Source organism: Podarcis muralis, chromosome 6, assembly GCF_964188315.1.
Source record: "Podarcis muralis chromosome 6, rPodMur119.hap1.1, whole genome shotgun sequence".
NCBI classification, from domain to species: Eukaryota; Metazoa; Chordata; class Lepidosauria; order Squamata; family Lacertidae; genus Podarcis; species Podarcis muralis.
The window spans coordinates 95,170,826-95,196,322 of record NC_135660.1 but is presented as its reverse complement, the minus strand read 5'-3'; the positions used below and the strand labels follow the sequence as shown (position 1 = coordinate 95,196,322).

The 25,497-nt window shown below is 45.4% G+C and overlaps 1 protein-coding gene and 1 long non-coding RNA gene across 2 annotated transcripts in view; both read right to left on the bottom strand.

Annotated features, from left to right (window-relative positions):
• The window catches only part of LOC144328074 (uncharacterized), a 363,019-nt gene that overhangs the window by 84,094 nt on the left and 253,428 nt on the right, over positions 1-25,497 (bottom strand). The gene's annotated exons all lie outside the window — the stretch shown is intronic.
• SEMA3D (semaphorin 3D) overlaps positions 1-25,497 on the bottom strand; it is a 172,839-nt gene that overhangs the window by 83,459 nt on the left and 63,883 nt on the right. The window contains exons 4-6 of the mRNA XM_028728773.2: positions 15,376-15,438; positions 12,578-12,697; positions 8,926-9,019 (exon numbers count right to left, since the gene is read on the bottom strand). Of these exons, the coding sequence (XP_028584606.2) occupies positions 8,926-9,019; positions 12,578-12,697; positions 15,376-15,438 (277 nt within the window). The remainder of the gene's footprint in view (positions 1-8,925; positions 9,020-12,577; positions 12,698-15,375; positions 15,439-25,497) is intronic.

The following is a 25,497-nucleotide window of genomic DNA, read 5'->3' as shown; positions in this document are numbered from 1 at the left end:
GATACTGCAAACCAGGAGCAGCATTTTAAAGCTGAAGACTTGTGAGGTGTTTAATTATTGCATCAAGTGACAGGAAGACAGACAGCCCTCCGTTCAATAGCTGTGAGCTTGTTACACTATCCAAAACATGATTTGCATGCAGTATCCCTACCAAGCAAATCCTCTGTCTCTGCTTATTTTTTCTATATCCATTTGACCCCATTGTTTTCAAATTATTCCAACACCGTTTGACATCTGTGGACACCTGAGCTTACCAACTTCCGTACGCACCGTCTATAATGGCTGAAAGAACAACTTCAAAACACTTTTTTTAAAAAAATCAATGTGAAAATGTCCAAATCCTTGATTTAGGGCCAAACCAGATGTGATTGTAAACATGTGGCTGACATACAAAGCACTAGCTGTGCATTTTATCTCCCCGCCCCCATGCAACATTTAGGAAAACTTATCCAGTCCTGTACCCTTCTCTGTGACTGGAGGTGATGATATGGAGAGGGGAGGAAGAATGCAGAATGTCAGAGCGCAAGGCAAACTCTTCCAGATAGTATAGAAAGGAAGAGGGGGGAGATCACCAGAGGCTGTTTTCAGCATCAGTCATGGTTTTAGTATTACATCTAATGGTGTCTATAGAAATTTGATAAAACAAAGTATGCTTTATGTGTATACAGTCTGATTATTATTATTATTATTATTATTATTATTATTATTATTATTATTAACAAACAGAAGAGTGTTTTGTTTTTTTTAATTTCCCCATTTTCAGATGACACAAGTCCTTTGTGCAGTGATCACAACACATTCTGAAAGGTAGGAGTCGTAATGAAGAATGAATGGTGTAATTAATGTCTGCTAACTGACAGACATGCTCAGTGACTGATAAAAAGGGTTAAAAGAAACAGCCCATCTTGCTTTAACCTCTGGTGACAAGGACCTTTCAGCACTTGGCTTGTTCTTTGTTCTCCTGCATGCCTGTTAGCTCCTATGAAGAGCCTGGAGATCGTGGATTGTTAGAAGACAAGAGAACATGGAACAGTGAAATAACAGTGGCATACGTAAGAAGCGATGTGCTTGCGTGCATCAGTTAAGTTGTTTGGGTGCACTTTGTCAAGCGGGTTTCCAAAAAAAGGATAATGTTCATTTAAGTCATTTCCAGATTTATTTCCATTTCAAACGTTGGCTCACACATCAGCTTTTCTCCGTGTGATTTTTCCAAAGAATTCCCAGGTACCATTGCTGCCAAACTTCCCCTAAAGGGCATCTGAAGTGACTGCAGGAGTTCGGTCTCAGATAAAACAGCTGAGGGCACTCCAAGGAAAGCCCAAATAGATTCATTAAGATATAAAAGTCTCTCTCTCTCTCTCTCTCTCTCTCTCTCTCTCTCTCTCTCTCTGTGTGTGTGTGTGTGTGTGTGTGTAGGGAGCAGGAAGAAGACCCTCTCTAGCTGCAGATTTCACAGAGAAACATATACAATCAACAACAGTTGGAAGCCATTTCTACAGCCCTGCTGTCACATCCACCATGTTCATCGGAAAAAATCTGAAGGTACCATTAATAGTTGGATAGAAGATGGAATTTGGGGAGATACAGTTTTGTCATAGAATCATAGACTTGTAGAGCTGGGACTCCAATCCCGTGCAATGCTGGAATTTCAGCTAAAGCAGACATGACAGATGGCCATCCAACCTCTGCTTATAAACCTCCAAGGAAGGAGAGTCCACAACCTCCCAAGGGAGTCTGTTCCACTGTCAAACAGCTCTTACGGTCAGAAAGTTTTTCCTGATGTTTGCTGGAATCTCCTTTCTTGTAACTTGAAGCCATTGGTCTGAGTCCTACCCTCCATAGCAACAAGCTTGCTCCCTCTTCCACGTGACAGCCCTTGAGATATTTGAAGATGCCTATCATATCTCCTCTCAGTCTCCTCCAGGGCCATCTTTAGCAGATGCGGCGCTGGGGTGCAAATATCAACCCAGCACCCCCAAATTTCCACAGATAGTGGGGGGGGGGCAAACTGCCCACTGCCAGCCATATAGTTGGTGGGGCGCTGCTTCCATCCTAAGCCTCTGCAGGGATCGCTCTCCTCCCATGGAGGCTTGGGAAGCAAGCTGCATGCCCGCCAGCCATATGGTTGATGGGGTGCAGCTGGTGGGCATACAGGGAAAGGAGAGGCCACCGGCAAAGCCTCGCAGCTCCCCCACTCGCTAGGGCGCCCCAGAGAGGCTGGTGCCCTGGTGCACCACTAAGCCCTATGGGAAAGACGGCTCTGGTCTCCTCTCATCCAGGCTAAACACTCCCAATCAATCTCAATCATAAGGCTTGGTTTCCAGACCCTTGGTCATCTTGGTTGCCCTCCTTTGCACATGTTCCAGCTTCTCGACATCCTTGTGGTGCCCAGAACAGTTGCGGTCTGACCAAGGCAGAATATAACTTCCCTTGATTGGGACACTACATTTCTGTTGATACAGCCACTGTTCCTTGGGATTCCATCTTCTTCCATGAAGTCTCTAAGAAGGGGACACATTGCTGACTGTCTCCCTGTGTTCACCATCCTTCAAATCTTCAGAAAGGGTAGGGATCCTTGCCCATGACAATCCACCCCTCTTCCCCTTTGCATCTGGCCCCTGCAAGCCGTGTCCATGCCTGTGCCTCAGAAGAGCTGGCATGATGAATGAAGACAGCAAACACAGGAACCAGCCCCTTCACCCTGGGCCCTGCCTCTAAACAATGTATTTGCCAAGGAGCCTGTCTTGTTCTTGCCACTCCTGCGGTAAGCTTTCCCACATAGAAAGAGCTGGAGATTAAAGGCTGCCTATGCTCCTTGGCACTGCCACATTGGAGTCTGCTTTAAGTTGCTCCAAGTCTAAGTGGTGGCAGAAAGCTGCTGTACCAATTCCATGAGAGCCTGCCTTTCCAAATGTTTGTGGCGATGTGGAGAAAGCAGAGCAAACCACACCATGAGCCACTGCACAATAATAAAACAGTTGCCATGCAGGGAGCTTTTGATTTCAGCTGGCCTGGCCTAGGATATGATGATTCTGTACCCAAATCCTGGCACAGAATGAGCCCTGTTTTCCACCCTTTGCTGGTGGTACAGAAGCAGTGGATTTTCAATGGCTCCTGAGCGGAAGCTTGAACTGAAAGCTGTCAGTTTCCCTGGCCAACCCCAAAGTGCTCAGATCACCTGCCAATCAAGGGAGAAGGAGCAGATGTTACACCACAATTCTCATCTGACCTGAAGGGGGCTAAAGCCTTACCATGGCTGTGCGCAGAAGGTAGACAGAAGATCATACAGGATTTCTGGATCTCAATTATCCAGTAACAAATTGTCAATCTATCTCACCTAGAGGTTATTCAAAATCAGTTTTTAAGAGGGATATTGAAACTGCCCAACTGTGTAAGTAATACAGCGTTACGCATGGAACTTAATACTGTATCCCTGGAAAACGCTCTGTGGAAGCACATACTTTGTCACTGGTTATCTCTATGGCACAATCTCCCAAACCTGTACTTGATACAATGCACGTGGAGAGATGATTTCCAGAGCCCATGGGTAAAAAATTTACAGCTGAAAATTACGGCAATGGGAATCTCCCCATCCAAATTACTAGAGCAGGACATAGTCCCAGCTAAAAGAACAGTAACCTGTAAACTAGAGGAGATGGACTTGCAGCAGAAAATGGTCTTGGGCAATGGCACCTGCTCACCTCTAAACCTTGGTTTATTACCCCTCTTAAGGCTCCCAAACTATTTGAATTCCTTAACTTCTTCGGCTCATAGATATGCCTTTGTAAAGGCAAGATTCAACACCTTCCCATCGAACGTGCTGAGAAATAGATTCTCCAATGGACAGATATCACTCTTATGTGATTGTAATTGTGGGGCACCGGAATCGTTGCATCACATAATTTTTTATTGTGCTATTCACTCATCGGCCAGGAGCAAGTTTCTTGCTCAATATCTAAAGGGAATTGCTGATGATACGAATGAAGCCAAACTGAGATATCTATTAAATGATGATGACCCCCTAAGATCACTCACGGTTGCCAGATTCTTGATCAGCGTCCTATCCCTAAAGAAGAGAAATGGACTCCTGTGCGGCTCGGAAAATCCCTTTAAACCATGATCTATTTTTTAGGATGTAACTAGGTGATATCACCATTGATGTCTTCTATTAATTTATGAGCAGAGGGTGATGTTTATGTTACAAATTTATTGTAATGTATGATGTTGGTTTTTTGTTTTTGTTCTGCTTTGGTTCTTGTCTGTTTTTTGTAAGTTTTGGCGGTTTTAAATTTGGAGGTTCAAGTACATTATGTTGGTATGGGAAACTGTTGTGTGACGGGCCAATGGCCGTAATAAAGATCAATCCAATCCAGTAACAAAAAGACCCCAGTACCAGGAATTCCAATGAGGAAGAATGCTGTTGCCCTCAAGTTCTGTCTGCGGTCTTCCCATAGGCATCTGGTAGGGTCCGTATGCAAGGGATGATGGGCCTTTGACCTGATTCAACAGGGCTCTTATGTTCTCATGCCTATTTTTAATTGACTGATCAATGGACAAGTTGCATATCTCTAAGCCTTGATGTTCCCCTGCTCTAAAATGAAACTTTATGTTTAAGAGTGATGGCGCAACTTGTTCATTAAGACTATTTATCATTATTGTAATTATTATTATCTCTTGGCTGCTTTTGGGGAAATGGTTTCTCTCTCAACTGCAGTGATTCTCACCTGTAAAATATCTGCATTAATGGTTGCCTTTGACCAGGTTGTTGTGCATTCCTCCTGCCTATTTTTCACATTTTGTTTGAATCCCTTCCCTGCTGTAACTCAGATGTAGATTTGTACTGATATAGGAAGGTGATCCCAGGGTATGACTCATGGGCTGCCTGACATAGTTAGTTCAGTTCTCTAACTGCCAGTTTCCATCTGGCTCCACCTCCCTTCGCTTAAATCTTGCCTTGGTTGGTAAGGTAAAGGTAAAGGTACCCCTGCCTGTACGGGCCAGTCGTGTCCGACTCTAGGGTTGCGTGCTCATCTCGCTCTAGAGGCCGTGAGCCGGCGCTGTCCAAAGACACTTCCGGGTCACGTGGCCAGTGTGACGAAGCTGCCGCTGGCAAGCCAACACCAGCGCAGCACACGGAAATGCCGTTTACCTTCCTGCTATAAAGCGGTACCTATTTATCTACTTGCACTTAAGAGTGCTTTCGAACTGCTAGGTGGGCAGGAGCTGGGACTGAACGACGGGAGCTCACCCCACTGCGGGGATTCAAACCGCCGACCATACGATCAGCAAGTCCTAGGCACTGAGGTTTTACCCACAGTGCCACCCGCATCCCTTGGTTGGTAGGTGTCCTTAAAAACCCACCTCCCTGGAGTCTCTGGCCACAGGGTTTGCAATTTGAGCCCTGGACACTTGGACACATCCTAAAAGTGGACTCTGTTCGTAGAACAGATTCATTGTTAGATATATTATGCTTCCACCAACTCAGCTATTGATGCATCCTCTCCTTGTGACATTTCAAAGGTGCAGCAATGTTTCTTAGAACACCGCTTAATTCTGTAATAAATCATTGCCTTTGTATCAAAGAAAAAGGAGACTAGGGGAATTTTCCAAGCTGTCTTTAAAGAATGCTTTAGGGTCATTTAAAAGAGGTAAAACATTCCAAGACAGACAAGTCCTATTGTTGCTGTTTTTTAATAATGGAAGTCTGGGACCTCAGCAGGGTCAGGCAATAGGAATCATCAATCTCGTTATCCGAGAATAAAGGGTGAACATTAGTCATATTCTTTTTATAAATACACTGTGACCAATCCTTCAAAGAAACTTCTCTTTTGGCACAAGTCAGAATGCCAGGGTGGATCTCTCTTATCTTCTGTAAGGCATACAGCTTGATGGACAAGTAATGAAAATGTGGAGGAGCTCAGAAACAATAACTGTGACAAAGATAGCCAAAGTACATGCAGAAACAGAGGAATTAGTCTTACAGTGCATGACAGCGAGTATCTGACTCTACTCAAAGCTACGATTCAAAGGCAGGAAGAAGACTGGGCGGTATTGTACATTACAGTGCAAGTTTAATCACGTCTACTCAGAAGTAGGTCCTATTCATTTCAGTGACTTCATTACTTCCAGGTAAGTGGGGCTAGGTTAGCAGCCATTTTTGTAAACATGGTTGTGTTGAAATTTCGCAGAAAAGCGATTTTCTGACCAAATCCTTCATTTCACAATATGAGCTAACAAGGCTTTCTTTCTACATTGAGGGAGCCAAAATACCTCAGAGGAAGAAAATATCAGCCCCCCCCCCAAATCTATTTGACAAATTCCCACCCACCCTAATTGTGCCACCTACAAATAGAGTAGATAATTTGGGGGAGTTGTTTTCACTCAGCCCTAGTAAGAAACAGGTCTTTCTGCAAGCGAATGTGTGTCCCTTAGGGCTTGTCCACACTTTACTTTTGCTAGCTTCCAGGCACAGGTCCATGCTTTGAAGCTCCGAGTAATTTTTATTTTCTTTCTTTCTTTTTTTGCCCTGGAGCTTTTCTCATGAAAACCCTCTCTTTAAAGCTGGAGCGCGACAAATGGCAATTCTGGTTTTCCTTGGATTGCTGGTTGCTCCAGTTCAGCTTTGAAGAGCGGGTTTTCGTGGAGACTGCTCTGGAGGCGGAAAAGAGTACTCAGAAATGGAGCTTTACAGCATGGCCTGTGCCTGGAAAGCGATGAGGAAAGGTCAGTGTGGAGAAGCCCAGAGAGAAATGCATACACAAATATGACATAAATGAAGGAGCTTGGAAAAACTGGCTATGTTGATTATGACAGGCATGTTCTTAAAATACATTCAAATACATGGGACGGGAGGTGGCGTTGTGGTCTAAACCACTGAGCCTCTTGGGCTTGCCGATCGGAAGGTCGGTGGTTCGAATCCCCAAGACGGGGTGAGCTCATATTGCTCTGTCCCAGCTTCTGCGAACCTAGCAGTTCAAAAGTACACCAGTGCAAGTAGATAAACAGGTTCCACTGTGATGGGAAGGTAAACAGCATTTCCATGCACTCTGGCTTCTGTCACGGTGTCCTGTTGCACCAGAAGCACTTTAGTCATGCTGGCCACATGACCCAGAAAAGCTGTCTGAAGACAAAAACCAGCTCCCTCAGCCTGAAGCTAGATGAGCACCGCACCCCATTGACTGGACTTAACCGTCCAGGGGTCCTTTATCTTTTACCTTTTTTTTTTTTTACTTCAAATAAATTGGGTAAGTGTTCCATATGAAGCTGCATAGTATTTCTCTAGCTCAGAGGTGACTGGAAGCAGCTCATAATAACCATAGAAGAGTGTGAGATATCCAGGCTAATATAACCAACAGTGTGACGCGGCAGCTAAAAAAGCCAATGCAATTCTGGGCTGCATCAATAGGAGTATAGCATCTAGATCAAGGGAAGTAATAGTGCCACTGTATTCTGCTCTGGTCAGACCTCACCTGGAGTACTGTGTCCAGTTCTGGACACCACAGTTCAAGAAGGACACTGACAAACTGGAACATGTCCAGAGGAGGGCAACCAAAATGGTCAAAGGCCTGGAAACGATGCCTTATGAGGAACGGCTAAGGGAGCTGGGCATGTTTAGCCTGGAGAAGAGGAGGTTAAGGGGTGATATGATAGCCATGTTCAAATATATAAAAGGATGTCATATAGAGGAGGGAGAAAGGTTGTTTTCTGCTGCTCCAGAGAAGCGGACACGGACCAATGGATCCAAACTACAAGAAAGAAGATTCCACCTAAACATTAGGAAGAACTTCCTGACAGTAAGAGCTGTTCGACAGTGGAATTTGCTGCCAAGGAGTGTGGTGGAGTCTCCTTCTTTGGAGGTCTTTAAGCAGAGGCTTGACAACCATATGTCAGGAGTGCTCTGATGGTGTTTCCTGCTTGGCAGGGGGTTGACCTCGATGGCCCTTGTGGTCTATTCCAACTCTATGATTCTATGATTCTATAACCAACATGCTTAACTCTAATTAAGACCATAGAGTAAGCTGTCCTGCCAGGCTAGGTCACACACACCCTTACCTTGGGAGGAAGGGTTACCAAACTCATGGTTCTCCCAGTCCACCATGTGAACCCTACCAGCAAGGAGGTCTAAACTGGAGTGCATGGCTTAAGTAAGCCATTTTTATATTTCAATACAAATAATTTTAAAACTCTTGCTACTTTGGAACGTACATTTTACTGCCTGTCCTTTCTGAATGCTGTGTGGAAAAGCACATGTATCTGAGCTTTGAAGAGTTTGTAAGAGGTTTTAACTTACCAAACATGTGGCCCTTTTCTATGCCAAGGGAAGCGGGAAGCAACTTATATTTCAAAGGTCTAACAGTCTATCTTCCTACACTGTATTTTGCTGCATATTTTGTGATTTCAAATCTCTGCTAGGGCTCTCTCACCAAAGAGCAGTTGCCCCAAACCTGGATCTTAATCATCCAAGGAATTATCCTTTTTAATTTTACCTAGTATTTTTCACCAAAATACTAAAAACCAATAAAGAACTTGCTGGATCGTGCCAGTGGCTTATCTAGTCCATGACTCCCGTCCCTCCTGCAGTTTCTAGCAACTGGTATTCAGAGGTATACTTCTTCATGTAGGTATCTTGGCATTTATTTATAGACAGCTTTCAAGTGTTTGCCTCATATGCGGCTTTCAAGTGCATGCATCGTAATCCTTACGACAACCTTGAAAAGGAAGGTTGCCATTATTAGCCCAATGTTGGAGACTGGAGAGGGGGAAATTGGACTGGGCCTTAGTTTGCCATATAGCAGGTTCATTACAGGAAAGGGAACTTCCTGGTTCATAAGAGTCACTCAGCCAATATGCAACACCAGGTTTTAAACCGAATGTTCTTCTTATACTATGATGAGTGGGAAATCATTGCTTCTGCTAAACTCTTACCTGCCATGACAGATGCAAACGGCTGCTGAGGATCAAAAGGACATTTCAGTCTCCCAGACTCCAAGTTGTGAGCATCAAATCTGAATGTCACATCCTGCGTATAAAGGATATGTTCATTAGTCCAGGAGCGGTCTGATTTCTAACGTAAAAGCCCATATAGGAAAAGGCAGCAAACTGAATTATACAGCTCAGATTTTCTTTGCCGCTTTCTATAGCTGCCTAATATTGCCCTTTCATGTGCAGATTTATGTTCTTGTCTCTAAAAAGCAAAGCATTAAACTGATGATGCTGTATATGTTACAAGTCAGCCTAGTTTGGGCAAGGGGAGAGCTCTGTCAAGCTGCGTAGCACTGGGATGCTCAGCGATAGCTCTGCTTGTTCACAGTACAAGGTTTACACCCTGCTCAATGGAGCCACAGCCTGGTCAGAACATATATATGTATTGACATGTTTATCTTCCTAAAGGCAAAGGCAGGCTTAGCGTAACAGGACAACTCACATAAAAGCTTCCCTGCAACTTTGCAGCTGAACTGACAGGCTGGTCTTGTACTTTCCACCCCCTTCAACTCAACTGCCTGACTACTACTCTTGCCTCTGCAGTGAGGGAAAGTGAAGGAGGCATCCCACCAGTCACAGAAGTGAAAGGACCGCCCATTCCTCCATTTGCAGCAGGCTGGAGCATGGTGAGCCCAATCCTCTGACTTTGTGCTGGGATCCAAGGAAGGGAAGGACGGAAGGGCACCAACCTCTTCCTGGACCCATGCAAAAGAACAGGACATTCTCTACAGCTGTCTCTGGCTGCAGAAGGTGGTAGCTGCTGCAGGAGAAGGAAAGGCAGAGTCTCTGGAGAATGGAGGTGTTGGTGCTTAGGGAGAAGACTGACACCTGAGCTCAGAGTTCATTTGCAGGTATGCATATCTGTGAACTGTGGCTGCTCCTCTTCTTCATGACTCTCTTCACCTGAACGGTGCTAAGAGACTGCTTTGAAAGACTAGCATGCTATCCCTCCAGGATAATGAACTCTTCAAACCTTTTACATACAAGAAAGCCTGGTTTAAAATGTGTGGGATGACTGGTGAATGATAAAGCGTGTTCTGAAATAAATGAGAGCACGTGTTGCGGTGTGGGCCACCAGGCCAGGCCTCTTGTTGCCAGGCAGGTTAATAGTTGTTGCCTGGCATCATGATTGGGTAACCGGGTTGCTGGGGCAAATTGTATGTTGCAAATTGGGTGGGTGGGACCATAGTCTTTAAATATTGGTGCACTCTGGTTTCTCTTTCTCTTTGCAGAGTGCATCGGATCACCCGCCCGCCCGCCCTCTTTCCGGTTGACCTTGCTTTGCCTGTCATGGGGTCGTCTGCTTTGGAGCAGGGGCCTAGTAGGAATTTGCCATTTGGTGATTGGCTGTGCCATTTGGTTTTGCCTACTATTCAGCAATTCGTCACAACTTGTAAGGTTGTGGTTAGGCATTGGTTATAATATGCTGGTGGTGGAGGGCTCAGGCTGGGCCTGCCCCTCCTATTGCGCTGAAGGGAATTCCGTTAAAGGAATCCTGGGGCTTGCCAAGATTTCGTCCAATCCCTGTTATGGGACCAGGGCCGCCCAATCCCTGTTATGGGAATCCTTGTTATAGGACCGGGCAGGCAAGCTTTCAGGGAGCTGCTGGGGTGAGCGGCGTGGGTCCGACGCTTAGCTCAAATGACCCCCCAGTTTGACTTTCTCTTCTACTGGCTACCGATCGGACCTCGGGATGTCAGTTCTGTCCCAGGCGGGGGGACAGATAGCAATAACCAATGTCTAAACAACCACTCACTGATTTTGTATTTTAATAAAGTTGTGGCCAAAATAGTGCCCAAAAAACCAAAACTAAAATTACGTGTTATGTGTGAAGTTATTTGAGGGGTGGCCTGGGGACCTACACACGCAACATAACCTTGCAAGGCCAAAACCTGAAGGGTTTTGGGTGTCCTGGAGGGCAAGGCAGTTGGTGGCAATAGCAACATGAACCTGCCATGTTCCAAAAAAGTATACCCGTTAAGATCAGCAGCAGGGAAGGAACAGCCAGGGATAGCTGCACTCTTCCTACCCACTTTGTAAGCTCCCCGGGGGCCTCTGGCTAAAATTCTAGTCTGATTCAGCAGGGTAGGTCTCACATCTGTAAGTTTTACGATAACCAAAGGCACAGCCATCTTGCTTCCATGAAATTAGACTTGGCATCGACTGCAATGGCAGAAGGCCTAGATTTTTTTAATCTCCTTGTGCTGAACTCTCTGACCCTTCTGGAGAGAGCCTTGCATAGTTTAAAACCAGGTTGTGAGCCATCTGATCACCAGCCAGACATTTATCTTTCTACAGAATGGCCCAGGACGGCAGGTAGCTGGCAGGTCTCAAAGGCTGACCAGCAGGCATGAAAAGCTCATTAGAGGAAGGAAGAACATCTTGAGATTTTTGCTTCCACAACAGGAGATTAGAGTCTCGGTTCGCAACAAATCGCAAGTGTGTTGTTTGATAATTACAAAGATTAGGATAATGGTCATCTGGCCCTTTGAAGCTACAGAATTAGATAGAAAGAACTTGGCACCACAGCACAGCTTGGCTTTTGTATAGAGGAAGCCTACACTCAGCTGTGAGGCTCTTGCAAGACAAATTCCTTCTCTCCCACTTTCCCCCCTTTTGTTTTTGTCTCGATGGGGTGCTGACTATGTGTCTCAGAGACCTTCCCACCATCAGAGGCAGCCTTCATTTATCTATCTATTTATTTGTTTACACATTAAAAGCTTTCAGAATCTGCCCTTCAGCTAAAGGTCCCGAGGCGGAGGACCGTAAACATTCAAAATTAAGCATTAGCAACATGATGCGAAAGCAGAAACAAAATACAACACCGTTTCATTAAATGTGCAATCAATCTCAAAACAAAAACCACACAGTGGCGGAGAACTCTCAGTCCCCAGCACACCTAATGGAGGCATGATACGCCTTGCCATTCCTTTACTTAATATTATTATTGCTCAATTTCTGTAGCATCCGTGTATAACGTACTTTGGAATGCTCATTCCATGTATCCTCTAACAAGCTCTGGGCCACATTCAGCTAAAGAGTTGTGCCAGTGGTGGCTAGTTCAATGAGCCCCCAAAGTGCAGGAAGACTCCCTTTCCCCAATGGAACGATCGACACAAGACTGGCTTCCACTCCAAGGATGGAGAGAGGTCCAGAGAGAAACATGTTTTAGCAGGGACTTGGACTGGAGTTGCCAACATCCAAATCCAGCTCTCTAGCCTGCCCATTTAAATGGGCCTAGTGTGCTTCCTTTCTCTGGCTACCATTCCCTGCTGGGGAAGGTCACACAAGCCATCTGGGTTCAATGGGTCCGTTGCACCATTAATCACCCAGAAAAGCCAGCCTGTGCAGAATGATATTAATCACCTTCTTTGAGCGCAGAGGTTTGCTAACGTGCAATATGCACACATCAAAAATGTGAGAACATGAGTTCTTACACGACTGGCAAAAACTTAACATTGCCCTATTGTTTGTATAAAGGGCTGTCAGATCATTTTTTATATGGCCATAGACTGTATTTTCAAGGGAATGATGGATGCGAGGGAAAGTTAGAGCCATTCCTTGTCATGCACCATTTGGGAGTGGATTAAATTACCTCTTTGTGTGTTCCAAGCTCTATGTAGCCACAGACCGGGTGGAAAGCTCCCGTACCGCAGACATAAACATGGGTCCTGTTGTAAGGCTGTAGGACTCTGATGAAGTTGGCACATTCTGTCTATTGTGGAAAGAAGGGCAGAAATTATTCATCATCATTAGCTATGCAATATTCCATTCCATTCCATTGCCAGGCCACTATACTCCATGATGCCGAGGAAGGTTTGAAACAACTTGGAGAAATGTCTGGCAGAAAGCCGGCAAACAGGGTTTATTGTTTTAAAACTAAACATTGCATAACACCCAGCTTTCACACCAAACCATAGTTAAGGAAGCTGAACTGTGGCTTGGCGTCTGAATTGACAAACCATGATTTGTGATTGGGGAGTATACCAGAATCACAAATCATCGTCTGAAGTGGGTTTGCAAACCGTAGTTTGAGCTAAATATATTCTAGTGGGACATCCAAACCAATAAATTACTGTATTACTTGATGGAAGCAATGGATCTGCAGAGATGGAGCGGAAAGAGAAAGCCAATGAACAGCTCAGAACAATTGTTTGAGCGCTGCACATCTAAAAGCTCAAACCATGGAATCATGGATTGGGTTCTAAATTTTTAGTGCCCGTGCTGGCTCCAGGTTTCGGGGAAAATAGATGATGCCTTGTTCCAAGTCAGACCATTAGCTCAGCATTGTCTATGCCAGGCATAGGCAAACTCGGCCCTCCAAATGTTTTGGGAATACAATTCCCATCATCCCTGACCACTGATCCTGTTAGCTAGGGATGATGGGAGTTGTAGTCCCAAAACAGCTGGAGGGCCGAGTTTGCCTATACTGACAGCATTTCAGACAAAGGATATTCTCAGCCCTACCTAGAGATAATGGGGATGGAGGTTAGGACCTCTTCCCTTGGGCAAGTGTGGTTTATTTATAACCTAGTCCAGGCATAGGCAAACTCTGGCCCTCCAAATGTTTGGGACTAAAATTCCCATCATCCCTAGCTAACAGGACTAGTGGTCAGGGATGATGGGAATTGTAGTCCCAAACATCTGGAGGGCTGGAGTTTCCCTATGCCTGACCTAGTCCATCTCCTTTGATCTCAGAGCAGGGCACATAATTCCTATAAAGCATACTTAATGATCTATAATGTCCTCATTATATACAAGAAATGTCCTCAGTGGGTCCCCCTCCCTGAGTGGGTCCATCTCCTCCTCGCTGAGGTCTCCACTGGCCATTTAGGGGTCCTCTCTCTTTCTCTTCCCAGTACTCACAACCACCCAGAAGCAAGCGGAAACTGCTGCTCTGGTGCCTCGCTCTTGCCACAGCTTGCAACCTCAGAGAAGACCAGTAAGGAGGCAGAGATGTCAATGAGGCTCTGGGTATCAACAGTGTGCCCCCCAAAGGACGTGGTCCTCAGCAGCTGCCCAACAAAGCCTCCCATTGCCCAATGGTTTGGTATGACGTCCAAACTAAGCTACTGGGGAAGAAAATGGTCTGGTTTGGACAGGTGGGGAGAAATGGAGAAATTAAGAACAGCTGTGCCCAGAGGATTGTGGGGCTTTAGCTCAGCACGGTGTGTGTGTGGCATTCAGGAGATCCATTGTTCAATTCTCATCTTCTTTATTGAAGCAACTCAGGCAAGAGCACGTTTATCTGTCTGTGACTTCTGACTGTTAGAGACCACAGCACTGGGCTTGAGGGGCCAATGGTCTTCTCTTGCATAAGCCAGCATCATGAGTTGGTTAAAAAATAATATTCTGCCATCAACTAATTACTGTAATATTAATGCACCAGTCTGCTTCTGTTAATATGCTGTGCTCAAGCTGTGCTCTGCACGTTCCTAGCAGAAACTGGCATTTTCAACAGGCGTAAATGAAAATGGAGTAAATCCACATAATTTACAACTCTCACGGACTTCAAAGGGCTTATGCTGAATGATGGAAACCTGCAAGCTCCATTCTGTAATGAATACTCCCCCTTCAATAGGGAGCATTGCCACAGTTCCACTTCAGTCAACGTTGTCCTTGAAGCGCCTTTATTATGCCTTGTTGTGATGGATCAGAGCATCTATTATGAAATACGCATTCAAAAAAGAGAATGGAAGGAAACCCTGCCTTACCAAGGCTTGACTCAGTTGGCCTCACTTTCTTAACATCCCATCATTCTTGAACATGACTAAGGAACTAGAGCTGAGCTGAGGTTTGCCCCCCCCCCCAATAATTGAAGGAGGCAGTGGGGTGAAAGATAAGATGAAAAAAACAACCGATTTTGGAGTGAGTTATGGATATATACATCTATATCTATATAGATCCCAGAGGGTGATAAACAATTGGTGATTCCTTTTTTATAATGATCATCTATGCCAGGCATAGGCAAACTCCAGCCCTCCAGATGTCCAGGACTACAATTCCCATCATCCCTGACCACTGGTCCTGTTAGCTAGGGATGATGGGAATTGTAGTCCCAAACATCTGGAGGGCCGGAGTTTGCCTATGCCTGATCTATGCTGCCACTTTCACCAACGGAAATACAACTGGTGACCCACTGGGTCACTCATCTTCTCAATGCGTCTCTGTTTGAAGGTCACGGCGTCAGAATGTAGGATTGTCCCACAGGGAGTGTTGGCATTAAAGAAGGTGACTCCACCACCTTTCTCTTCCAAACAATGCCTCACATTGCATTCAGTGGGGTTTACTCCAAGGTAACTGGGGACAAGACTGCAGCAGAAACCAACAAACAGATTTTAAACAGTGCCCACACAACTGAAGGCAGTTTCCATCTGCATGTACTGTACTCACCTGTGCATCTTTCCCAGCTAGTTTGCATAAATCCACCTTGTCCTTTGTTGCTGGCCAATATATCTGCAATCAATTTAGAACAGGTGTTTTAGTATCGGAAGATTTCACAATTTATATAAGTGAGGTTTTTGGTTTGTTTTTTGCATATCTGCATTCCTGTTCTTCCTTCAAGGAACTCAAAGAAAGGTTGGGGCAAAAAAATAATTTCCAGAACTCCCTCCTTGCAGGCACAGATCTCCATGCAGAAAGGCACTCACATTAAGCTGAGCAGATATTATTTTCCCCACATTGCAACTGGCCTTGTAACTCATGCAAAGAAGCACGCAGGATGTGACCCATTCTTCCTGTTCTTCTCAGGGTCGTGTCCCACAAGGTGCTCACAACTGCAGCTGACTTCAGGACCCTCTTTTTACTTGCCTATCAGAATTTATCCTGCTTCAAGCGGTACATGTTTCCGGAACCCTCAGCGAACATGAACAGGGTCCTTCATTTTTATCCTTACACTCCCCCCCCCCACGCCCCAACGCAGGTGAAACAAAATCTCTTGTTCGAGGCATCACAGTGAATCTGTTCTTGAAATCTAATTCCAATAATTTTCCATAAGCCATATTTGGAGGAAAATACAGATTGCACTGACCTCACCTCTCTAGCTCACTACTGGGGTGATGTTAATGCTTCAAAAGCTCTTATTAAGATTTTTTATTTTATTTTTTTACAATGCTCAGATCAGAAACAGGCCTTTCCAAATGTCAAAACATACAAGACTATTCTTTAGCTTGATTCTTTAAAAGGATTTAATAGCAGTGCAGTGATAACTGATTATTCAGTAGGATAATGTCCATTGGTATTAGCTAATGTCCAGTATCATGGGAATCATCCATTAGTATTCTCCCAGCATGACCACTTGGAAGAACATCTAAACTGACTACTTAGAGAAACCTAATCCATGCCAAATAAACAATTAATCTACATTTTTTACAGCAATCTCACATATTGGAGTCTTTTAACTGCTTTAAACCTTCGACTGAAACTAGAAGCACATTAACAGTGTAATCAGAAATGGGATTCAGAGGAGGAGAAAGGCATCAAATCTACAACCACATAACGTATTTTTCGCTCTATAAGACGCACCTTTTTCCCTCCTAAAAAGTAAGGGGAAATGTGTGTGTGTCTTATGGAGGGAATGCAAGCTGCGCAGCTATTGCTGAAGCCAGCAGAGCAAGAGGGAGAGCTGCGCAGCACCTCTTGTTGTGATGCCTTCACAGTGATGCACAATGAGGGACGGAAGGGAGCCCTTACGGAGCCCCTTCTGTCCCTCATTCTGCTTCGCTGGGAAGCCAGCAGACCAAGAGGCGCTGCACAGCTCTCCCTCTTGCTCTGCTGGCTTCAGCAGAGCAGCGCAGCGCCTCTTCAGTGAAGCGGGAGGAAGAAAGGAAGGGGCTCCATAAGGCAGTGGCGTAGCGTGGGGGGTGCAGGGGGGGCCAGCCGCACCGGGCGCAACATCTGGGGGGGCGCTCGCCGCCTCCGGAGTCGCCGAAGAACCTCGGGTGCAGGCTGTAGCAGAGCCCCATGTCTCGCGGAACCGATAAGCTGGCAGCGGCTCTCAGCGCTCGCTGCGGTCCCCGCGCGTCAGGGCCACGGAGGGCGCGGCAGGCAGCCCCTTCTCACAGCCCCGCCACCACTGCTGCTGCTGCAGCTGCTGGGCCATGTTGCATTTTCCTCGCCTCTCTGCCCTCCTCCTCCTCTGGGCAAGCGGCGTCGTTTGGGCGGCAGCACCAGCGGCAACTCGCCTCAGATCACCTGACACGGACCCGCCACCGCCGCCGTGGCTACCTTACTGTAAATACCCCAGCCCAGGCAGCAGCAAGAAGAAGCTGGCAGTGGTGGCAGGTTAGGGGTTAGGGGGCGCAAATTACTTGCCTTGCCCCGGGTGCTGACAACCCACGCTACGCCGCTGCCATAAGGGCTCCCTTCCTTTCCTCCTCCCACTTCGCTGAAGAGTGTCGCTTCGTCTCACCTGCCTCCTCCGATCCCCCCAGCAGGGACAATGCTGCTAAGCGGCCAGCAGATCCAGCTTCCCCAAAGGGGCGGATGGACCAGAGCCTCCTTAGCCTGATCCTCCCTCCTCCTTCTTCTTCAACAACATTAGATTCAGAATATATTTTTTCTTTTCTTTTTTTAAGATATTTATTAAGGGTTTAATAATTACAGAATAAAGAAAGAAAAACAAAAAAAAGTTCACAATACATCAAAAATAAAAGGAAAAAACAAAAAACAACACAGCAAAACAACAAGAGAAACAAAAACATTTAAAAACGCATCCAGTATCTCTATATCTCTACCTTGCATTTACTTATATCATCGACCTCCTCACACCTCCCTTTTTTGTATTCTTGTTCAATTAGCTATTTCAGCAAATCCTTTCCATCTTTCTTAATTTTTGTTCTATAATTTATCTTATCACAATCTAACCTTAAATTTCCACTTTGACCCATTAACAATCTATTTTTACTTAATTCTTTATAATATTTCTGCTAGAGCCATATAACTTCATTCCAGCATCCTTCTAACATTCATTAATTTTACAATATTTCTGTAAATAAACTTTAAATCTTTTCCACTCTTCTTCCACGACTCTTCTCCCTCAGAATATATTTTTTCTTGTTTTCCTCCTCTGAAAACTAGGTGCGTCTTATGGTCGGGTGCATCTTATAGAGCGAAAAATACGGTATATTTGAAAGAGGACTCCATGTGTGTTTGGAGTGGGGAAGTCTCATAACTTCTTATTGCTCTAGCTTCAGGCTTCTGTTGTAAAGCGGCTAAGAATCATGCCTCTTAGGAGAGCTGCAGGGTTTGGATCCCAAAGATCCTAAACTGCTCCCACCCTGCCCCCAAATGCCCCATTTCAGGATTTTCTGCTTGCTACCAGTGATGGAAAAACCAGCAGCAGTAGCTTTCTGTCTGCCTTGGGCAAAGCTGGACAGAAGCCCCATAACTGCTGGTGCTTTTTTCTGCCAGCAGAGATCACTGGAGAGACAAGTATATGCAATGCCAATCTCCTCCACCCAGCACCATTGGGGTTTAAGATTGCACTATATTGTATAAGGCCAAATCCTGCAGACACTTAGACACAAATCCAATTAAGGTCAGAGGGACCTATAGCCGAGTAGACATTCATAGGTTTCCAGTGTTAATTAGTGAGATTTGATTATTCTTTTAAATTCTGTGTAGGGAGCCAGGGAAAGCACCTCACAAGCATTGAACACCGTAACATTGTTTTGTACTTTTCTAAACTACTAGGTGGGACGCGGGTAGCGCTGTGGTCTAAGCCACAGTGCCTAGGGCTTGCCGATCGGAAGGTCAGTGGTTCAAATCCCCACGACGGGGTGAGCTCCCGTTGCTTGGTCCGAACTCCTGCCAACATAGCAGTTTGAAAGCACGTCAAAGTGCAAGTAGATAAATAGGTACCGCTCCAGCGGGAAGGTAAATGGTGTTTCCGTGCACTGCTCTGATTCACTTAGTCATGCTGGCCACATGACCTGGAAAAACTGTCTGCAGATAAACGTCAGCTCCCTCGGCCAGTAAAGCGAGATGAGCACCACAACCCCAGAGTCGTCTGCGACTGGACTTAATGGTCAGGGGTCCCTTTGCCTTTACCTTTTTAAACTACCAGGACTTTATATAATCCCTAGTAAATTGTTTGCATGAAGAAAATTTTAGAGATTGTTCTGAAAAACGCTTCCTTGCCAGCAGCACAGCTCCGAAGAAGTTACACAATATTCTTGTTTAAAGCACAATTTCCTGTCCCCAAACACACGTTTCCGACCCACAATGCTCCAAAGAGCAATAGTTTGTGATATATCCTCTCTCTGTTTCAGGTGGGAGGCCTAAACAGCCGATGCACGAGAGGGTTCTGGGGAAAAGTCTCCTCCATTTATCTCTTTGGCCAGATGTGGCTGAGGCTCCCGGAACACACAGAGCCTGAGCATTGGCAGCTGGTCAAAAGTTTGTTGCTCCTTGATAGCACACTCATTACAGCAGACGTCATGGGTGGATCCCGCAAACAGTTCCACAGCAATAATCAGAACGCCTCCTATCCTTGCTTAGCCTCCCGAGCAGTGCGGTGTCTCATGCAAGTATCTCAAGATAAATATTTCAAATGCTCTTAGGTTATTATTATTATTTTCACATGATACTTAGGAAATATCCTAACCATGCTCCACCATGTCATTGTGGTAATGTCATTAACTTTGGGGAGCAATTTTGCGGGTAAGCTAGAAGCTACACAGCCCACGATACGGATAGGGGGGAACCACCTCAGGCACGGACCATATTTGTCCTTTTTAAATTGCTCTTAAAAGCACAGCATTTCAATATTGTACAATAAATGATGTTGGTTTAGACACCGGGTTGGTCAACACTTTTCCGGGCAAACCCTCTAACTGCCTCTATGTGCATGCCTCTTTCCAATAGAAACAGAAGACTCTGTATAATTCAGATTTATTTGCAGGGACTTAAACAATAAAAATACGTTTATTTGTTCAGCAGACCCAATTCCCACTTCAGATCACGGGATCCATCTTAAATATCATATGGCAGCGTTTCCAAGTCATTTAACACTCGTATCATTTGCAGGAAGGCATTTAATATTCCAATTTACTGCTTTGGTCCCCAGAGGCTACCTGTAACGGAACGTATTTTGTCAGATGACTCTGAATTCCGAGGCACACAAAGGACACGCTTGAAGCCCACACAGCTCCCCGTGTGTGCGGAGGAAAGCTGGAGCAAGGCCGGGTGGCACCCAGCCAAGCCAAACCGCGGTCAGTCTAAACACAGCGCAGCACAAACACCACATTCTGACACTTATTTGCTACTGGGGAGTACCTTTCAAGCGCTCAAGTCTTTCAAGTGAGTTTGATATACACCAAGCCCAGCAGGAACGGTACATGTATCGTGACCAGGGGTGCAACTACAAAGAGCAATTAAAGAGGAAGGCGGACAGGCAGAGATTCCTTCGAGACCGTCGTTCCAAAAGCCAGACCTATAAATCTGCCCTGGGGGACTTAAATAGGTAGGATGGGCTGCCAAAAGACCGGGGCACCCACAGATCCCACGGGGATCGCTAGGGAGGCAAAGGAGCTCGGAATAGCAGTTTACCTTTTATAGTAATTAAAATATGCTGCTCCGTAGCGATGGCCCATAATGATAAGCCTGGGAGAGAAGCTTATCAGAAACAGGCAGACTCTTCTGCAAAACCGTAAACAGAACCTGCAATTTATCCCTGCGCGTCACTAACCACAGCCCAAGGAGGACCAGGGGCTGCCAAAGCTGATCGGAGGATATGCTCCTATGTTTGTTTACTCACTCGAAAAAGCGGCAAGCGTTTGTGCAGAAGGAGAAGCCGCAGGAATGAAATTAGTGTTCCTCTTCGGCAGCTTTGACATGAAATGCAGAGCATCGTTCTTACAGCATTTACAGTGTGCCAAATGCTTTGCTATAGAGGCTGTGGTTCAAAATCTCACCTCTGTCATGAGCTAGAGGTTCACTAGGTGCAGGGCTGCTTCTGAGAACATCGGCCATGAACCTTATTTCGTGATGCAAAGCATCATGCCATGACACCAATCCCCAGCCCTGCAAACACTGCAGCTGGTGAAGTGATTTGGGACTGAGGAACTATGAGCAGGATGGCCTCCTGTCCCATGTACTGCTAGACACTATAGGGCAAGAGAGACCCTCGGACCAACCGTCTCTTTTTGGGTGGGAAACTCCCTTATCCCAGCGCCGTGTCCCGCTGCTGTCCCTTATTGATGATGTCCCTTAAATTTCCTGGGTTTCATACTCGCCCAGCTCGGGAGGGAAGCAGCGGCTAGGAGTCCTCCGCCACAAGAGAGAGAGTGCACATGAGCTGCCACATCTCCATCTCTCCCTTTTCCCCCTCAGGGGCACGTCGTGAGAAGACGGGTGGCGGTGGGCGGGCGGGCAGCCCCTCTCTCGCGAGACTTCTGCCACACTGCCAGGGGAAGTCGGAGGCGGCAGCGGTGGCAGCGGTGGCTGAGGAGGCGGCCTGAGGGAGGAGGAAGAGGAGGGGATGGGGCAGCGCTTCAGTGGCCCGGCTGCTGCGGTGCCGCAACCGCCTCATGCTGGGCTCGCGGGCGGCGTGGGCGAGAGTCTCTCTCCCTCCCTCCCTCCCTCTCTCGGGTGGGGAAGGGCCAATGAACATGCTGCTTAGCATCTCCTCCAACCAGTGCAGCATCTTAATGTAGTGATTTCCCCCTCTGCATCCCTTTCATAACTCTATTTTTATAAATAATTTGTCCATCCATAGTTTACATTTTTACTACAAGTTTTCTGTCAATCCTACCAACGTATGTAACTCTTTACAATAGCTTTTCAACTAAATTATAAACTTTCCCCATTCTTTATTAAAGAATAAAGGTTTCTAATTCCTGGTTTCTAATTCTGCCTGTAAGCTTTGCCATCTGGACGTCGTTCATCAGTTTTGTCTGCCACTCTTCTTTGGTCGGAGTTGTAGACCCTTAGGATCATCTAGTCCAACCCCCTGCAAAACACAGTCAGTGGCAGCCAAAGCAGCCTGGCTCCATCAGTGCCGGATTTCTGCATAAACTAAGCCAAAATCCCTTATTTTGGCTTCTGATCCCTTTTTTTCGAGGCTGCTGGTCCCTTATTTTCAAATCTGCAAGTTGACAGCTATGCCTCGGATATTGTAGGATTCCACCTCCCATCATCCCTGGCAAGATCTGGAGAGCCACAAAGGATGGGATAAGCTTCAGAACTGCTGCTTTGGACCAGTAGCTGTGATGGGTGGACCCACACCATACCCACATGTAGAGCACATGGCTTTACCCAAAGAATCCTGGGCATTGTAGTTTGCTAAGGGTGCTGGGGATTGTGGCCCTGCTACACTTCCCAGGATGCTTTCAGGGAAGTCATATGCTTTGAATATGTAATGAAAATGTGGTGTGGATCTGCCCAATAACTGCTACGTTATTTAGTTCCAGACTTAACTAGAGATGCTGACTTCTCTGTCTCTGCTGAGCCACAATATAGAGAAAATAATGCTGATTTACCTTACAGGATCATTGTGAAAATACTGAGAAAGTTTGCACTCTCACTTCACTCACTCTAAAAGTGCAATGCTAAGCAAGAAAAAAGAGCCACATAAGCAAACTGCACTGGCTTGGATGGTCAACAGCTTCAGCCATGGGAAAACTAGGCTGCCTGTAGATTAATTTATTGGAAGTCCAGCCTTAGTGGGTGATTTAAATGCTCTTTCCCACCTCCCATCAAATAACTTAACATCCATTGTCTGGGATAGCCATCAATACATGAACCAATATGCTTTTGAATTATTATGCTTGTGGAAAAAGTAGAAATCGATGACAGAGGGACAAAATAATAATAATACTTTAATTACATCAAAATATAATTATAGTCTCAGTTATTGCAATGTAATATATTCAAATCAAAAGTTTTCTCACGCAAGCATCTGGTTCCCATATTGCACGGTTTCAGGCTGTTGACAGCTACGTAAGGAGATTGCCATCACCACAGATACCCATGAGTTCAGTTTTCTGTTAGGCATTGTTGAGAAAGTTGCATCTCATCAGAGCGTTACGGCTTTTGTATGTACGGAACATTATTCAAGCTTCTAAGATTAAGGCTGCAATGATATGCATGGGAGAAAATCCTACCGCTTTCAATGGGACCTACCTCTGAGTTGACATGCATACGATTGTGCTGCAAGGCTGTGATCCTCTACACACTTAAGCCCCATTAAATGGAATGGGATGTATCTCTGAGTCAACCTGCACAGGCCGGGGGTGTGGGGTGTGGCAATCATTTGGGGCTGAGCTCCTCGGGGTTTAGAACAGGACCTGATGCTTCTATTATGACAAATGGTATTCAGTGGACACCTAATGGTGGAGGGGAAAATCTACATGAACATTAGAGCCAGAGATGAAAAGCATCCACTGTTCACTTATTTTGAGGGAAGGGATCACCTTGAAAGGGACCAAAAAAGTAATTAATCCTCAAAGTATGGCTCTCAATAAGATTTATTTGCCTTCTGTGACTTCATCAATTGCTGATTGGCTAGGATACTCTATGTGGTCAATCTAAGAAGCGTTGGCTTCACTCTAAATGCCTTCAGTGATGTCTGCATGTAGATAAATATGAATGTCCCTTATGTGTCCTCCTTACAGAGGGCACATGTTGTGGTGAGATCAACGTGTTGCGGGGTTGTTTGGATAGCCAAAATGCCCGATTGGTGTTCCCTCATTGCTGGGTTCAATTTGGCCAATGGGAAAGAAGGCAAACAGTTCGAGGGACCTATTTATACCCATGCACGTGTCACAGAGATTCCTCTTTTTGCTTGTGCATCAGAACACCCGCCCACCTCCCCCTATATTTAGGGTTTTTTCAGCAATTGACCTTGCTATGCCGTCATGTGTTGTCTGTCGTTGGGACAGGGGCACGGCAGGAATTTCCCCACTTGGCTGATTGGCTGTTGCCATTTGGGTTTCGCCTGCTGCGTAGCAAATCATCACAACTTGTAAGGTTGCGGATAGGCACTGGTTCAAGGTGGATAGGGATGCGGAGCTGTGCCGATCCCTATGTGAAGGGTATTCCGTTAAAGGAATCCAAGGACTCAACTTGGTTTGGTCAACCCCTGAAAAGGGGTTGTGCCTGTCTGTGCCTGAGTCTTGGGGAGTGGACAAAGTCTGTTCCCTGGCTTTTCATCTTCCTCAGGTGTTCACCCTTGGCTGACCTATGATAGAGCTCTAGGTCAGCGCTACCTGCAAGGGTGTAGGGAGCTAGTCGAACCAGAGCCTATGCAACCACTCACTTTTCTGTAATCAATAAAGTTGTGGCTTAAATTCTGCCAAAAACCAAAACTAAAATTTGAATTGAATGTGTCTTTATTTATTGGGGAGGTCTCTGGATCTGAACATGCAACTGATTTGATCACTCTATGAAGGAGGGGGGAAACTCTAATTGATTAGGAGTATTACACTGGGGATATTTGCAAATTCTGCGTGTGTGCCTGGGTGCTTGTGTATGAATTTTATCACAAAGTGAAAAAACATATATTCTATCACAAAATGTGTATTTAAATAGTATTTAAGCTCAATGCACACATTTCTAACTATATCTTATTTGAAAATGTGTCTTGTGGAGGAATGCATGCAAGATACAACATCTGCACATGTATTCATCTTGAAAGACAACACTTCATGTTTGCTAATTTTTTAAAAAAATTCTCAATAAAGTTTGTTTTTTAAAAAGTACCTTGTAAATGTAAAAGTACCTTTCGCTTTGTTTTTTTAAAATGAGAACTGTGTGAAATCTAAAGGATAATTATGTTCCAATCTACTCATGAATCTGGGAGGTGAGACTGAGGCCACTCTGGCTTGGAACTCACAGAAATATTATTCCACAAACACCCTTATACAGTAAGGTACTTGTGCAAGCCAGGGCTTTCAATTTGGGCCAAAGGGAAGCAATGGTGCTAAGAGTATCTTTTAAATATATTCCAGCTTCTGCTATATGAAAGGTTATGCTTCAGGAGCCTTAGTTTTGATTATTGACTGTGGGAGGTTCATCATTAAAAACTTTGAGAAGACGGAGCTCTGGGAATAGACGATGTGGGAAACACTCCCAGGGTGTGAGCATGAACGCACACATGTTGGCAATGTTTCTAAATTGTTTCTGTAAAACTCTGAGAGCCTACTGTAGAGGGTCAAACTTTTTGGCTGAAAAAACCTGCACAATAGGTATAATTGAGATGAGAACTTGGGCGAAGTGAAGACGGCCTTTGCTTGGACGTGGCTGTCATAACATAAGATGGAAGAAGAGATGTTGCCATTTGCTTACATTCCAGCTAGATGGGGGGCAGAAGTCCAATCGATATTTGTCATGTTATATTACTGTACAAGAGGCCATGCGTGCTGACAAATCCAGTTTATTAAAAGCAAACCACGTTAACAGTGGGAGGGGAAGCTATTAAATCCTTGTGATGTTGCATGACAAACAACGTTCGCTCTTTGTCCAACGAAAGCGGGAACAGAGTGGCTAAAAATGAATTTATCAGCTGAAACGAAC